The following is a 17,603-nucleotide window of genomic DNA, read 5'->3' as shown; positions in this document are numbered from 1 at the left end:
CAAGGGACTTGTCAAAGCATGCAATTCTATTTAATTCTTGTTGATATACTTTGGATGGGAGTTTACCAGGGAGTGCCTGTGATCGAGATACTCCTTTGTTAGATTTGAAGTAGAGATATAAGGACCCGGAAATAGCTCTGCGGTGTGCCCTGTAAATACTGGTGCAATTATAGACTCTGGTTACTTTTTAACTGGTTTTTTTTTTGTTGTTGTTTTACTTTGTTTCCTTTTTTCTTTTTTTAGTTGTTATGTCTTGCCATTGTTTTTCTGAGGTACAGTGTAAAAATATAAAAGTGATTTTTAAAGAATGTTCTTGTAATTTTCTGTTACTTTGTGGAGAGCTGGCATACGTCTATAATTCCTTATTGTTGACAAACTGTGCTCTAATTTTCCCTTTTCCCACCATTGTACCCTAATAGTGATGAGGGACATAAGTTACACAACCTCTGCAAAAGAAGTTTTTCTTTTGATTGTCCTTTTTTTTCTATAAAGGTGCCTTTAACTGGTGACTGAGTGTTCCTTGTGGATGTCTGCACCTATAGCTAATCATCAGAACATGGGCAGGTCAATTTGTAGAATTGCTTCAGTGTTGACGAAGTCCACAACTGATGTTGGCAGAGGAATTTAGTTGCTGGAGAGTTGGGATTGCAGTTTCCGATATGAAATTTATAAAAGCAGAATTGCCTTCCATAAACTTCAGTGCTTAATTTTGCAATGGTAATACAACACCACTTGCTTCCAGCTTTCTCACAGGGTTGTGATGCTGAACAGGATAAAATAGACTATTGAATAAAACAAAAGCCTTATTCGTCAGGGGAATATTTCTTAATATTGACTATGTGATATAGTGTATCCAATTAAAAAAAAAGCATACATTTTCTCTGTAAAAAAGCATACTTTTTTCTCTGTAAATGAGAGTTACATATACTGTCTGCTAGTTTAGTAATTAAAACTGATGGGGTTTTTTTTAATTGATTTAAGTTTTAGTTTCAGTTTAGAGGCCGTTTTTGCCATACCTTTCTGTTAAGAACAGCATAACGCGGTGGTTTTTTGCTTGGTTGAGGTCTGTGGCTTTTTGTAAAGCTAGCAGTTAGTACTTCCATTAGCTGCTTCCCCTGTGGTGTTAGTTTGCCTGTTTCCAGGAAAGTCCTCTTTAGCTTGGGCAGTTTTGATATGGTTTCCAGTGAGTTACATGTAAGAAGCAGCAAAGGAAAAAGATAATAGTGCTCTCTGGTGTTCTCTGGAAAAATTAAGTACATCTGTCTGATGGACTCTTCTTAGCAGGTATAGTTTATCTGAGAGGTTGTGCCTGTTGGTGTCTGTCAGTCATGTACTGTACAGACCTTCTTTAAACCTGTGCCTGTGCTTGACCTCTTGGACAATACCTGTTTGTCTAGCAATCTGCTTTTTTTAGCTGTCTTATTTTCATTATTCTTGGACAGGACCGAACTTATTTCCTTTAACTAAAGGAAATCAACCATACTTATTTTTGGAAAGTTCAAAATAACAACTCAAAGACTTCATTAAAGAAAGTCCTCTTAACTTCCCTCCCTCCCAACACCTTGTAGTTCAGTGGGCCAGAAAACATGTAAATGCACTTCAGTAATAGTTACATTCACAATGTTTAACTAACTAGAGAGAATTTGAAAGTGGCACAGTAATTTTTGCAGTCGTTTATGTACTTGAAATAACTTCCCTAGCAAATGATGGCTATAAAATACTATAGCTACTTTTTTTCTATTAAAATTCAGTAGAAGTCTGCTTACAACTAGCTTTACTTGGTCTCCATCCTGAAATTGTTTCTTGGCTGCTTCATATTATGTTATCCACCCAAGGAAACTGGTGAACAACAGCTTGCCTTTTTAAGTCAGGCAAATTTCCAATACAGTTGAGGTGAAACCTGTTTTGACATGAAGCTTAATCAACTGTACATTGAAATCAAAAAAACAGAAGGAATTTAACGTTGCAAGACTTTGTTTATTTACCTTAGCATGCAACAGAATGTCGTTTATGGGGGACTTGTTTAAAAACAGTATCAATTGGAGTAGGCTCCACTGTGAATTCACAGAATAAACATTCTTTTGTGCAAGTACAATAGTTTTGTGCTTGGATATTTCAAAATATATTGCATCAGTGGAGAAATTAATTTTATGGCAATCCGTATGTCACTCTGTACTAATCACATTTATTTTGTATTATGCATTGGAGAAAGGGACTGTCTGCTAGACTCAGTCATGCAGTTTGCTTTTCAGGCAGTAACTCACACAGTAACTCACTTTGTCATTTATAATTAACATAGCTATGCAAATATGCAGTCTGCTTCCCTTTTTCTTTGTGTTTTTGATCCTTTTTTTTCTTTTTCTTTTTTTTTTTTTTGGAAGAAAGGTGCATGGCCAAGGGAACCAATTAGCAGGCCTAAATTTGCATATTCAACAGTCAGTAATGCGACTTGATGAGATCAGCATTGAAGGCAAATGACTGCCATTCTCAGTCCACCTACCTTTCTTTTCCACCACTAACTTGTTACCTTCTTTCTCTCTGCATGCCTGGACCAACCTGTTATGTCCAGAACTAGTAAGGTGGGCACATATTCCTGCTGCACATGTTGTTCCTGGCTAACTCCTCCCCTGATACTGACCTGGTGATCCTTAAGGACTTGGGATGGTAAAGAAATCTATTTCAAATGTAGCTGCTCTGTGGATGGATATGAGATGATTTCTACTCCTTATCCCAGGCTGCTAAAATAATTGGCAGTTTTCTAACTCTATAAGCCAGCTAGATTTTGTGCCTTATATGGGCTTCTTCACATTGACACTTTTTAAATTATTTTTGGTGTATTCCTCATCCCCACTGTCCCTATGCAGATTTGTCAGGGTGCAACCCTTTATTCTGCAGGGCTGTGGTATCTCCTGTCAGATGACTGTGAGCAATTTGATGCAGGGACAATCTTCACTGCACCATGTGAGTGCGGAGTGCACTTTTCAGCTTCATTAAACTACAGCAAATAAGCTGGTTCTATCCCAATGCATTCTGAAGTATCCTAAAACCAATTAATTACTCTCCTGATACTCTACTGAACAGTGTGTATGTGTGAGATTTTCTTCACATTTTCCCAGGCACTTTATGTGAAGTGTGTCCATATGTGTGTGTGCGCACACAATACTGTCAGTGCAAAGTAAAATAATACAGATTTTTATCCTATTTAAGTATGATAGCCAGGCTATTTTTGTTTTTCCCACTGCATCACTTCTGTTTCTCACTTTTAGTTTTTCTTTCAAGTGAAATTTAAGTCTCATGATGTTGCTGGAAAGTTTTAAATGCATGACATGTCTTTTTGAGGAATGTCACGCACCAGTAGAGTTTTAAAACCCCAGTGTATGACACAGCTAATGACAGCTTTGCCCTGGGCATTTATAGAGCTCTTTGTTGATTTGTGTGCCTGTAGCATTAAAAAGAAACTTTTTGGTTTGGGGGTTGTTATTTTTTTTAATTATGTTTTCATATTTCCATGTGGGAAGATAAGAACTGGAGGAAGGAGTACAGCTATAATGCAACAGTCCCACTGTTTAGTTTTATTCTGTTGCGTTACCTTCTCTTGCAGATACTGCATGTTTCAGATTGTAATATTACAGGAGTCATTCTGAGAAGGAAATAATTGAAAAAAGTGAAATTAGATCAATCATTGTTTTAAAACATGTATAGAGAAAGCTTCCAAATGCATATTGCTGCTCATGCAGCCAAGCAATGCAGTGCTCACTGCCATACTGAGGCCAAACCTCTAATAACAGCAGCAAGGGGGAATATTTAGTGTTCTAAAGAACAAGAGACAAGGACTGAGAAAGCATAACTAGCATTTCCATTTTTTTTTCAATTTTACTGCTGCAACATGCCATGTTGGCTTTTATCAGTTCATTTGCTAACTGAGCTCCATTTTGCTCAGCATTTGTTTATACTCTTAATTACCCTGATGTAGTCTTAAATCAGATCTGGTTTATGTAGGTCAGTCTCAGAAAAATGCGTTCCCTGAAAAAAGAATGAGTAGGATGTTACTTCTGGAAGTCAAATGAATGCAGGTTTTTCCTTCTAGACCAGGGTAGCAGCGAAGTGCTATTGCATATTAAAGTCAGCCTAGTAATGATGTCTCCCACTTAACACTTTGGTCAGGACTGGTTAAGCTGTTGAAAAATTTTCAGTCTTATAACCACACACTTACTCTGGTTTTTAAAGGTATATGTGTTTTGCTAAGATCTGTTGTATTCCATTTCTTCTTGGGAAGCTGTAGTCCATTTGTTGGCATAGCCTAGTTTATGTGCTGGTTTGACACAAGAAGGAGAAAACAAATGAAGTCAAACCACTAAGCTATAGCAACTCGGGGGAATGGTCTTCTTTCAGAAGACACTGAAGTTGTCATGCATTTCAAAATTATTAGGTATTTTTGCTCATAAGCACTATTTGGACATTGAACACAACTTTTACTTTTCTTCTGCATACTTTGTTAATTGATGTTAATTAGTCTTTGATTCCGAGGCTGTCTGGAATTGGTTAATTTTAATTGTTGCTGTATTTTATTGTCAGTAATTAATTTGACTTCGAGTGACACATGTGAATATGAAAGATTACGTTTATTTTGCAAGGTTTTACATGAGAACATATTTGGATAGTTACAAGATAGGTGGATTCTACTGAGTACCTAATTGTTTGCAACCAAAATTATTATTTAAATTTGAAGCTTGGGGGTAACCATTTTTTGAGACTTTACTGTAGGACAAGAAGGTTTTGATTTAGCATGGTAAATATATATCCAGGCCTGAAAAGACCAATGTATGTGCTTAGCTTTAGTCAGTGTAAAGAGCTGGCGTACTCTGATTTAATTAAGACCTTATACTCCGTGCACAAATACAGATTATGGAGAATTGTGGGAGCTCAAGGCAGAGACATGGTCCTCCTGCCTGGGCCACAAGTGCTCTGGGAAAGCCTGCCTGTGGCAGAAGGCAACACGGGAAAGCTGAGCTGGGCCTACCCTGATGCAGAGCAGGAGACAGAATCCCTGTCAGTGTGGTGCTGCTCGTGGGCCCTCAGTGCCAGAGTGGGAGCAGGAATTGGGCTGTAGTGGGACTGGCACCTCCATGTAGCACTACACTGGACCACTGTCTTTCTCCTGGTTGCTGAAATGATGATAAAGGTGTTTAGGGGATTTTCCCTTCTTTGCTAAAGTAATGTGAGGACTATTTTTGAAGTTCTGGAAGGGCGTCGGTGTTGAAGGGGATTTTGATGTTTTCCTGCAGCATGGACTGCCCTAGGAACATGGCAGTTTTTAATGGGAAACACTTTTTTCTTATATTCCTGTTTCCAAAAGTTCTTTTTCTTTTTTTTTTTCAGCCTTCTAATCATTTTTCTATGTATTCCTTTGTCCTGCTTCATCACTGTTCATTTTCACTCCTGAGGTTATATGCAGTATTGCCCCAAACACGTTTTTTTTTATTCTCCTTCCTCTCTGTGTTTTTGCAGTTCTGATACACTTCTCATCATTTCCTTTTGCCTATTTTGCTTGGTCCCTGTTGTTATACTTTCCTCACTATTATTAAATGGTCTGTTACCCTTCTTTCCTTCCTTTCAAAAAATCCAACTGTTCAGAATAAGCCAGTGGAGATAGACTGTGCTATTAACCTTGGTGCTTTGCTACCAGTAAGAGCTGAGAAAGCATTCAGTATCTTTTTAGAGATTAAACTCTTGTCTCTTCCAAAAGGTAGTGAGCAATACTCTTTTGTTGGAGATGTGAATTTGAATTGCTATTTGTTTTTACTTAATTAGAAATAAACTCTTTTTGGAGATGATAATAAAGGAATTCACCTGGAACTGTATTGTCATCTCCCTTATATTTCAAGAAATGGGATGGGTTCTGAATAATTGCTCTGCAAAAAGACTACGAAGGAAAAAGTGATGTTCAGATTAGTTTCATTATTTTGGTTTCACAGGAGTTATATTTATACTGAGTATGTCCTTTCTTCACAGGTTGTGTTAGAAAACAAAGTGAAGTCCTGTGCAGTGGGATTGCAGGTCATAAATGGACTATTGGTGCAATGTCACAGTCCTTTCTCTGGTAGTCCACAGATAGAATAATGCCTAGAATGAAAACTTGGCAACATTCATGGATTCATCTATAGCACTTACCTATCCTCAGTTTCGTGATGAAAACTTTCATTGCCATAAAGAATTTACCTCACTGTTAACATTTGGCTTATGATTGCCAATAATGAATTTAATACAAGTGACTGCAGCTATGCAGAATGGAGAGAGGACTAAATGTTTACTGATAATATTTTTATTGAAAGAATTTGATGCTTGGGTTGGCTTTTTTGGCACAGGTTGTTTGGTTCTTTTTCCCCAGAACTTCTGATGGTGGAAAGGCAGTTGGTACCATTGAAGTCAATCTGGTGAAGATGGGAGAGCTGGAGGATGGGGAAACAGACCACATCACAACAGATACCCAGGATCAAAAGGTAGAAACTCAGTTTATTGCACAAGTTAATTAAATGATCAGCCATACCAAATGTCTAAAATACTAATTCCAAATTGGGTTAACAACTTAATAAAAAATTTCTGGAGTAAAGTACCATGTACACAATTTCCCTAAACTAAAAATAATTTTTCGTGAAAATACACCTACCTGAAAGGAGGTTGTAGCCAGGTGGGGGTTGGTCTCTTCTCCCAGGCAACTCTCAGTAAGACATGAGGGCATGGTCTTAAGCTGTGCCAGGGGAGGTTTAGGTTGGATATTAGGAAGAAATTCTTTACAGAGAGTGTAAACAGGCACTGGAATGGGCTGCCCAGGGAAGTGGTGGATTCTCCCTGGAGGTTTTTCAGATGAGACTGGAGATGGCACTCAGTGCCATGGTCTAGCAACCACGACGGTGTTGGATCAAGGGTTGGACTTGATGATCTCAGAGGTCCCTTCCAACCCAGCTGATTCTATGATTCTGTGATGCACAGAGTAATCTAACCTGAGTTTCCTAGTCTCTCCCCTTCTTTAGGAAAAAAAATAGCTTTTATGGATCAAAACTGAGTGTATTTAATCACTCGTGATCAAAAAACTGTCCATAGAGATGCCGTAAATATGACTTTTTTTCCTTACTCTGTTTTCTGCCCTTGAAGTCTTGTTCACATCGAGTTTTGTGTGCAACCTGTGCCCACAATACTGAAAGTCTGGAAAGAATGACAGGCAAGCCAAAGAAGAGGTGAATTCCCTCGCAGAGGGGCAGGTTTTAACTGTGTTTCATGGGAGCACACATGGGAGCTGGGGAAAACCACCAGGAGGGACAGCATTGCAGTGGTACCTCAGAGCATAGGGCAGGGTTTACCAGAGGATGTGTGTAGGGGGTTCTGATTCAGGGTGTTCATGGTGAGGGACAAGAGGAAGGACAGAAGGGCTCAGAAAAACCATAAAAGCTTTGAAGTAGGCACGTTGCTGCAGGGAAAACCAGTGGGGACTGGAGCTGGAGATGATACAGAGGGAGTGGGTTTGAGAGGAATGGAGAATCAACAGAGGAAGGGTGGAATGGATATACTGTCTCTGGGATGACAAGAGGTTTGAGCTTGGAAAAGATACAGAAATGACTGCTCAGAATGAGGAAATCTGGGTTTCAATGATTTACATCTAATAAAAAGGTGTCTTTAACTGGGTCCCCTGACTGATGGCAACTGATGTGCCTGTACAGAATTGCCTCCTCCTGGTATCTCTGGCTCTGCAGCCCCATTTGCACTGACAAAGAATGCAGTATTACAATGGTGTACTGCTGAACAGTATGGTGAATTCTCTTCTTCATGGGAAAAAAAAATATTGCCACAGGGAATGTAGACTGAAGAACTGCATTTTTTGTTTGGAAGTAATATATAAAACTGTACTTTTTTAGAAAAGTACTTGTTTTCAATATCTTTTCTGCTCAACCAAGCTTGTCTGTTTTTGGGTCACATTCTGAGGATAGATTTTACACTTTTTTTTCACCATTCGTCTCAAAGGACTTCAATGCCCTTTTAAAACAATAAATGATTAGTACCAGTTCCAAAGAAGCCAAAAAACTCTGTGAAATCTTTCTGAACTATAGAACTTCCATGAGATATGCAACATGAGCTGATTTTACAGCCTTCTCTTTCATTTTTCTTCCATTTCAAAATGTGAAATGAGACTCTTCAGAATTATTTGAGATGTAATTAATGAACTGTGTCTAGCCTGGGGGAGACAGAAGGCTTTAATAGCATCTTTCTAGGGGGTTCTAATACTTGTCAAGAAAGACCAGCCTTGTGACAGATGTATTTTCTGTGGTCTTTAAAAGAATCCTTAGTTTGTACAGATTAGTTGAATTATAGAATCATATGTTCGTAGTGAGAATGCAATTGTGAGGATGTACAGTTACTGAATTCCTTCAAATAATTAAGTTTTGAACTAGATTTTCTGACTCATTAGATAAACTATGTGCAGGGAATTTCTCTTGGAAGGGGAAGGTTAAATTCAATTTCAGGTATCAACTGGTAGAGAGTACATCAGGTCTTGCTCTCTGCTTTAAGCTGTGCAACAGAACTTCTAGAAACTGGGGAAGCCCTGGGGACAGAGCTCCCTCTCACCTTTAGAGGCTATCTGGGTTTTTTTGATGAGTGGGGGAAGGAGGAGCATTAAAAATACACTTCCTACTAAGTTTAACATAGGTGTACACTGGTTCATTCTTCAATAAAACATCAAAGAAATCTTCCAGGTCACTTGTATAACAAATTACTTCAATCGCAAACCGCGAGCACATTTTAAAGACTTTTTGCAGTTCCTACTTCTCCCTTGTTTAAAAATTAATGGAGTGTTTTCTCACACTGTGCATGTGAAAACTGCCTTGCTTAAAGAAACCTCTTTGAAAGCACAAAACTTGTCAGAAAGTTTTTTTAAACCATAAGTGATTTATTCTTATCTGAGACATATACTTATTAAGCTAAACTGCTAGTATCTCTCCACACTTCTGCCACTCTACTGTTAGGAAACCTTTCTGTTTTATTATGGAATGACTGATCACATTTTGTCATTTTTTCGGCTGTAATTCAGATTGTGTTACAGTATATTGAAACAGAAATATACAGAAAAAAGTGTAAATTATAATTAAGGGCTGAGAAGTTACATCATCAGTGATGGTTTTCCCACGGTTTATAAACTGCTATGGATTTCTTAGACAGCTGAATTTGCTGCATTTGTGGTTGCATTTCTTTTGCAGTGTGCATTGGTTCGTGAATGTACAGCCACTGAAGGCATAAGTGGGAAAGACAACCTGCCCTCATTAAATGCAGGTAAGTTTTCTGACATCCATAGAAGATGGCTGTTGCAATGCTATGTCAGATCCTGGGGAAATCACGACAATTTGCGTCACAGCTTGTTAAATGCTCTTCAAATGTTGCACAGATGTTTAAGTTCAGTATTTTAATGTTTTATGCATGTGTGACAGTATCATTTTACTGAGAAACACAAGGAAATGTATGTGAATTATGCTATCTGAAGCAGTGCTAAGATTTCCATCTCCTACATCCTTACCATTCAATGATTTTCAAGTGTGTCAGTGACTTCCATGGACATGGAATCGTAAGTTTCTGGCATGTCATTGCATGACATTCTGTTAAATAATTGTGCATTATTTGTAACTGAATACCTGGGAGAACTAATCTATCCCATAGTTGATGCAGTGGCAGTTTCGGTTTGATCTGAAAGCTATGTGTCCTAAAATGAAGGGAGCTGTTGGCAAGGCATTCTCAGTTCTAGGTCAACTCTGGGCTTGAGTGTATGGTGTTAAACTGGATCTATTTCTCTTTCATTATACTGAGAAATATTACATGCTGATATGCTGCACCATAAAAGTTTTATTAGCCCAAGTTTATGAATCTCCATTACTCTGCAGTAACAGTGTCACAAATAAGTTATATGGGTCATCTGAAACCACAGTGCTGTCAAGAATTCTGTGTATTTGCTGCATACAGTTGAGGAGAACTGTTACTAAAGTTTTAGAACCTCTGCTGAAACTTTTTCCTATGACTTCTCTCATAGGACAGACTTATCCAACTAGCTTTTCAGTTTAAAGGAAGCACTAGAACCCTCCCAAATTTTTTTCCATATATGTTTGAATGCTGTAATTTTTTTCTGTGACCTGTTGAGACTTGATCAGAAGCAGGGGAAAAATTTCTTCTACGGAACTGCTCTTTCTTTTCGGCAGTTCAATGCGAGACTAGATATGTTTGTGAAAAGATGTTAGTTGAGAATCACTGAATGTACAGGAACTACATCTGGCTCTAGAAATTCCTGAAGTGGAAATAGCTGGAGGCAGGGAGAGTATCTTGCCTCTCTAGGTATCTATTTATGGCATTTCTTGGAGACAAGATACAGAGCCAGTTGAACAATTTGGTCTAATTCAGTGCAGCGGTTCTTTGATTCTGATTCCGAATGTCACCCAGATAAGTGGGTCTTAAAGAAATGACATTTCTGTTCAGAGAAAATGTTGCTTTCACAACTGATTTCTTCCTGTTTGCTGCCTCCATTGTGTGTATTTGATTGAGGTTTTTTTTGTTAAGTTCTTTTGGATGGGGAAATGCTGCAGTTTGGGGAATGTATTTTGTTGGAATTTCCAAGGAAGATGTTAGTTTTGTGACTACTGAAGTCTAGATCACTTTGTCAAGAGTATTTGCATGTTATTCCACAGTGTATCTAGACAGCACTTGGCATTTATTGTTCTCATATACACACACACAGTATAAAGCCTAAATCCCACCCGACATTACTAGGGTTTATAAAATCAAACATATCATGGAGGGGTGTTTTGTAGTTTTGTTTTTTTTTTTTAGTTTTTTTAAAGAATTGAAGGGAAAGAGCAGAATTGCAGCTGCATATGCAAAAAATGACAGCATGCAGGATATTGGAAAGAGTTTGCAGCCACAGGAAGTTTGTTCTAATAAATACTTACTCTTCAGTCTGTTTCCTGTGCTTGTGGCTTTCTCTTCACACCTCAACATTGCCTCCACTTTCCTGCTGACACTGGGCACTGGTTCCAGGTTTTGTCAGTCCCACTCTTTTTACTAAATTCCCAGTTTCTTTTCTTGGAAAATTTTAGCTCCCCTACTATACTGTCAGCCTCTGTGTCCAACCCACCAGACTTCTGCCCCAGCATGACTCCGTGACTGGGCTTCATGTGAATTAAAGCACTCTGTTGCCTGGAGACTGGATTTCTCATATGGGTACCTGAGCTGCCCTTAAGCATCTTGCAGCACACATTGGCTCTGCCAAAAATGTGCTCCTCCACTCTGTATGAATGACATATGCGGTTTTGTTGGTACTAGAAACTGGGAAGGATGCAAGAATTTTCAGTAAATGTAAACCCTTGGTGCATGTATGAGTTGTTTAGTTCAAGTTTTGAGGTTTTACATACTGAGATTTCTTTCCCAAGGCTGATGCGATTGTCAGGTCTGGCTGCATTGCCATGGATATGGGGAAATGCACAGCTCTGTAACAAATGTAATATCAGAATTCAAGTTTATAAAGTGCAGAACTTTGCATTGCAAATTTCTGGCTTCATTCTGTGCAGCTGGACCATCTTAACTGAAAATTTAACAAAAAATAATCAGTTTAAGCCAGACAAATTTCAGTATGGCAGAAGTGGAGGCAACTGAAAACAAGGATTGAAGGGCAAGAAGCAGGAGCAGTAAAGGGATAGAAGTGTCAGGGAACCTGATAACATCAACACTGCCTGCAGTATTTTCCCTGCTGGGTGCATACAGAACTATCCACAGTACAGCATGTATTTCATGTGCATATATATTCAGTACATGTGTATATTGTTGTAAAGATTTCTGGTACTTTCCGTTTCTTGTTGTTTATCAGGCCTTCAAAACGATGGAGCTGAAAAAAATACCCCCGTGTAAATCTCTTAAGCCTGTAGGGGTAGATGTACATTGGCATTCTTCTCAAATTTAAATCTTAATGTGGGGAACTCGCAGCCCTCAAGTGAGTTGTGTGATGCTTATTGAGTGAGTGGGAATGAGTGGTGTATTTCAGAGCCTGATCACTATTCCGTTTATACCCCAAGAGACTGAATTTATGTCTCAAAATTCAGTTATTTATTTATAACGTGGGAGAGCTTGCCAGTTGTTTGCATGTAAACAAATTGTACTTTACAATAAAAAAGAGAATGAAAGCAATTGAAATTAAGCAAAAATTAAGAAAGCTACAATTACTCTTCCTAAAGTAATATGCTTAATACACCTGTGTTGCAGAGGAATTTATAAATAGAAACACTCTTAGTAAATTAGTATATGACAGTGATATGCTTTGATCTGTGTTCAATAGGGAACAAAAATATTTTATTTAACATATGGGGAAGCAGATTATTATATTTTTATTTTTCTTATAGGATATTGCATGGAATAAAAAGCACAGAGATCTTCAAATTAAAAAAAGAATGTGTAAAAATATGGATGGTTAAATATATGGTACTGGCTTTTATGTTTCATGCTATATAGAAAAACTTTTAAAATAGGTTTTTCTCTTTCTTAACCACAGCTGTTCATGTGGATTTCATTTTTTTCGGTGCCTCTCATGATCACAGTCTAAATACAGGAAGGGTTACCTTTATGAAACCTTCACTCATTTTAATAACTACTTTTTATAAAAACCAAATCTAGTCTTGCCATTCTTACTGTTTTGGTGGTTTTACATGCCTTCTAGAATTCTGTTCTAGACAACTTGCTTTAATTAGAAAGCAATTATTGTTGTAATTGAAAAGGAAGATACTTCTGAGGTTTTTCTGTTTATAAGAAAAACATCAAGTATTACACAGCTTTTACGGACAACCTCAAGCTTTAACGATATTGTATATTGGAATTATTTTGATTCCCTGTGAAAAATTCCCAGGCTTTTTTCTGAGTTTGTAAATAAAATTTTCTTCTTAAACCCATGGAGAGATGTTTTGACCGTTTTTTTAAAACTTACAACACACTTGAGATTATCCTTGTCTGAAAATTCAGACCTGAATCAAAGACCTGAAAATTCAGCTAGTACTTGAAGTGTAGTTTAATAATTCTATTATTAAATAAATAAAAGTCACAACTTTGGATCCGTATTTTCAGAATGATTCTTAGTCTCCCTTGCTATCATGCTGCAGTACTGGCAGGTCTTCTGTTTCATTTTGGTTTTTTCCCGTGGTGGTGGTGGTGAAAGTGGAGAAATGGGAAGAAAAAGATTGTGCAGCTACATATGTGCTTTAGGTTCTCACAGATAAATGTGAATTTTTCAGTGTAATATGCTCTGAGTGCAAATGTAAGAGCTGTTCTTGGAAAAACATCCTGTGATAAATTTTATAGGAAGTAGCTATAAAAAAGTTAAATAAAGAAAAAGAGTCTTTTGTGTCTGTGAAATCATCATTTGAAATGTCCTGGTAATAAGTACCAACCTGCTTCCTACTTAACAAGTGGCACAAAGAAAAAAATGAACCCATACCAAAATTATCTTCTGGTTTGGCAGTTTTCTGTTTAAGGACAGACCTGAATTAGCCCTTAGTTTCTTGAGCTCTCCCTGGCATCTGAAAATTTACATTCCCTGTCTTGATGATTGATGCCATATATCTGCTTTGTGAACTGATAGAAACTGTTAATATTATTGACAAAACTGATTTTGTCAATTAGAAGAATCTCAGCAAAAAAAGGAGGAAAATAAGGAATATGCATTGCAACATATTTTAATCAAGTGGTACAATAAAGCCCAGACACTGGGTGTAAGTTGATTGGAGATGCTTTTTTTGTAGTGGACAGTAGTTAAGTCTGTGTGGAGAGGATTATCAAGCTGTAAAGATGCTTGAACATTAAGGTATTTGGGGTGTTAGTAGAAAAAAAAACTCTGTTATTCATTTGCCATAGCTATCAAGCATCTCTTAGGCTTATTTCAAAACAGTTAAGTCAGAATTTAGTTTTTGAAATTAAAATCACTAATAACTAAAGGCAAAATGACTCTAAAAAAGCCTCTAGTTTTTTTGTCAAAGACTAGTGATTAAAGACATCTCAATAGAGTGATGGGAATAGAAAGCAATACAACTACAATTACTTAAAACATGATTACTTACGGCATTTCTTTCTTTGAGTTGCCAGCAATGGGTTTATTACAGGTATCTTTGAATTGCTAGTCTTGTTTCTTAAAGGACTTCTTTTAAAAAAGTTTTCTTAGACAGCACAGTTTGTGTATCTTTAATGTCTTGATCTGTGTTTTTCATTCTCTATAAATCAGCCTACATAAGCATTAATGGTGGCAGTGAGTTGTAAAGTTGAAATTTCCCTTAGTAGATGTCATTTTGACAGCAGTAGTTTCCTTGCTGCCCACATGGGGAGTGCATTCCTTTGAGTTATAGACCACTCAGTGGCAGATCAATGGGAGCCTACTATAAGGCAGCTTTTACCAGGAGGTGTGTAGAAAGGTACCATTGGAGGATTTGGATGGCTGTCCAAAGGCATTCTGTGTTAGGAAACAGCAGATGGGTGTATTAAATGACAATCATTTGTCTCCAAGTAAGCTTATCAGAGTAGTCAAATAGAACTACTTTTTTTCTCAGCTTTTTCCCTATCCTTTCTGGAAAATAACAGGAAGGTAAAAGAAAAGATGGAAAGGAGACGGTAGAAATTTCCCACCTTTATTATGGTGCATAGTTGTAAGATCTGAATGGAAGTGTAGCCAACGTGGGAGAACTTTAAAATAAAAAGCATGGTAGGTTTGAAGCATAATCTTCAAAGACACCAAGTAACATGATTTTCTCATGTCAAGTTACAATGGTGATCTGAGAACAGCATGTGTAACATGTTGACAGGACTGATGTGTTTATTTCTATGGAGTGACAGTCTCTTGACAACACCAATGATCAAGGTAACTCTCAAATGGCATCCTCAGGACCATACAAAGGTCAAGTTTGCTGTGATGTAGATGCACACATTGTATTTGTGTTAATGACTTCTGTGTGTGCATATCACGGAGAAGATGCATCAGATACAGCTAAACTCTTAGTCATGCTCCATTTGTTCTGTGCAATTTATTAGCATTGTGATTCTAGCAGGTGGTAAGCGATGCTGGGGACTGGATGTGTGTTCATAGTTTATTTGTGCATTCTCTTTCTCTTAACTGTATCTTAAATGTGAGAAAAAAAGAGTATAATATATACTGAAATATTAAATTCACAGGTTGCCTGCTATGCTGGTAAAATGTGATTTATCTACTGTACTAGTAATACTTTGTCCTCCACATGCTGCTATAAAAAATTAAATAAAAATTCAACATTTTTAATAGAATTGTAATGGTTCTAAAATTAATTCTTTAAGCAAGGGGGAAAATAATGTATTATTTTTCCGTGAAATGGTTGTCATAAATTTTCGAAGAGTCATATAACCACAGTAGAGCAATGATATATCTTTTTCCTCTCTGCAGTGCTAAAAAACCCGATTTGTAAGTTATATAGATTCCCTACTTCTGACAACAAGTGGATGAGGATCCGGGAACAGATGGCTGAGACCACCCTCTCTTTCCACGTTCCTAAAGAACTAATAAATCTGCACATAAAGGAGGATATGAGAAGGTAAGGAAGAAGAAAAAGAAGGAATAGTAAATTCTAAATTCTATTTTTGTGAGTCGGAATCATGCAAGTGATGAGCTAAAAATATTAATTTGTAGTATGAAATGGGCAAAATACAGTGATCTTTCTGGCTGCTAAAAATTTACAGCTGTAACTGAACAACAGAATTGATTACTCAGAATTTTTAGGGCTCCAATGACCTCATAATTTCTGAGCAATGAACTGTGCTAGAGTGTGGTCATGACTTTAAATCTGTGAAGGTCAACATTTGGCTAAGAACATAAATATTTTGAAAAGTTAACATTTTATAAAGAAGCAGCACATGGCCAGGGTGTGAACAACACTATAGTGTGTTTGACTTTGTGTCTGGATAGTGCTAATATCACAGACAAACATTATGCAGGCAATGGAAAATGACAAGTTGGTAGTCAATAAAGGAGCAATGAGAATAAAAATCACATTCCTCTCGCTAATGTAAATTACTTGGCTTAAGAAAAGGGTGCCAAAGTAATGTGTGTTTGAAATCTTTATTCATGTTTGGCAGGAGGGACGTCTGAGAATTCTTACAATATGTATGACCTGGGAGAAAAGGAGGATAGGGAACGCAAGTGTCCCAAAATTCTTTGTATGTGCAAATTCCCACTGCAATGACTAAAATGACAGCTTGTCCTTCAGTCCTTGTAAGCTGTGCTGATAAAATTGTGGAAAAACCCCATTATTTTAAGCAGTCCAAGGCTTCCCTGAAAACAATGTCTTCTTTTTCCAATGATAGTGGATGATGTAGAAGAAGATATTGCCTCTTTCCCCATGAAAGTTGCCTTGCACATAGACGGGCATCTGATCTCATGTATGAGAGAGCTGTGCTGCATCCCAAAGCCAACCTGTGCACTTTCAGAAAATCCCTTCCATCAGAGGGGGGCTTGCCTGTTATTGTTTGCAGAGTTTTGTCCTGCAATATGGAGCTTCTTTTCTTTTGTGTTTACCCCATCTGTTGCTTCTGCATGATCTTTTTATGCCAGTAGAGCAGCATGTGGGAGACCAGAATCTTGATTTTAATAAAGTCAGTGGACTGGTACATACTTAGGCATGATAATGATGGGTTATAAAAATCCTATGAATTGTTATAATGCTTTATTTTATTCATGTAATACTGTGCTTAGGCATTTATAGCCTCATCTTGTTTGAGAATACTAATATGTGGGGTTGTTTTTTTTTTTTTGTTTGGTTTTTTTTTTGTTTTTTTTTTTAGTAAGCAATAAAAATAGATTATGGTGACTTGCACAGTTCATGCACTTCCCAGATTTTCATTTGCCCCATGGGTAAATGCTTTTTAAATGTTACAGGATCGCTTTAACCACTTTTACTATTACTCTACTATTCTCTCCAAAGGCATAATGCAAATAATAGCCCTTGCTGTTATTTCATATTATAGAACTCACTCCTTTGGATAAACTGTTAGTAAAGAATCACCTTGGTGTTTTGTTTTTTTTTTTCCCCCATGATTATTCAATACTCACCAAAATATAGAAAAACTTTGAGAAAGAAACAGAAGTAAAAATTGCTCAAAGATTGAGGGAAGTGGTTCAGATTTTCCTGACTGCCAATGTGGTTAAGCTGTTCAAGTCTAGTAGAAAATGTGGGTGTGAAAGAAAGAGAGACAAGGTGGGAATAGGGGCATCTGTGTCATCTATCATCATATAAGTATGTAGATCAGAGCTTCAGCTTTACTTTTTGAAATAATTGCAAAGATGTCTGTTCTTGTGGAGTCTTCACATTTGTGAGCTAGGAAAACATGTTAGGAGGATGTTATTATGTTAGTTATTAACTTACACAAAACTTAGATTGTACCATTTTCAGGCTATTCTCTGTGTCTTTTTTCCCCAGTTAGTATAAAAGAATAAATATTTTTGTCTCAGAGACAACTTCTTATCATCCTCAACCTGTTTCATTTTATTCCTATTGTGGCTTCAGTATAGTCAGCAATTA

General features: G+C 37.3%; 1 protein-coding gene across 7 annotated transcripts in view; it reads left to right on the top strand.

Annotated features, from left to right (window-relative positions):
* The window catches only part of INPP4B (inositol polyphosphate-4-phosphatase type II B), a 366,554-nt gene that overhangs the window by 250,912 nt on the left and 98,039 nt on the right, over positions 1 to 17,603 (top strand). For all 7 annotated transcript variants that reach the window (XM_032687037.1, XM_032687036.1, XM_032687038.1 and 4 more), the window contains 3 exons: positions 6,389 to 6,500; positions 9,249 to 9,321; positions 15,473 to 15,620. In XM_032687037.1, coding sequence (XP_032542928.1) covers positions 6,389 to 6,500; positions 9,249 to 9,321; positions 15,473 to 15,620 — 333 coding nt within the window. The remainder of the gene's footprint in view (positions 1 to 6,388; positions 6,501 to 9,248; positions 9,322 to 15,472; positions 15,621 to 17,603) is intronic.

This window comes from Chiroxiphia lanceolata, chromosome 4 (assembly GCF_009829145.1).
Source record: "Chiroxiphia lanceolata isolate bChiLan1 chromosome 4, bChiLan1.pri, whole genome shotgun sequence".
NCBI lineage: Eukaryota > Metazoa > Chordata > Aves > Passeriformes > Pipridae > Chiroxiphia > Chiroxiphia lanceolata.
This window is presented reverse-complemented; position numbering and strand designations above follow the sequence as displayed.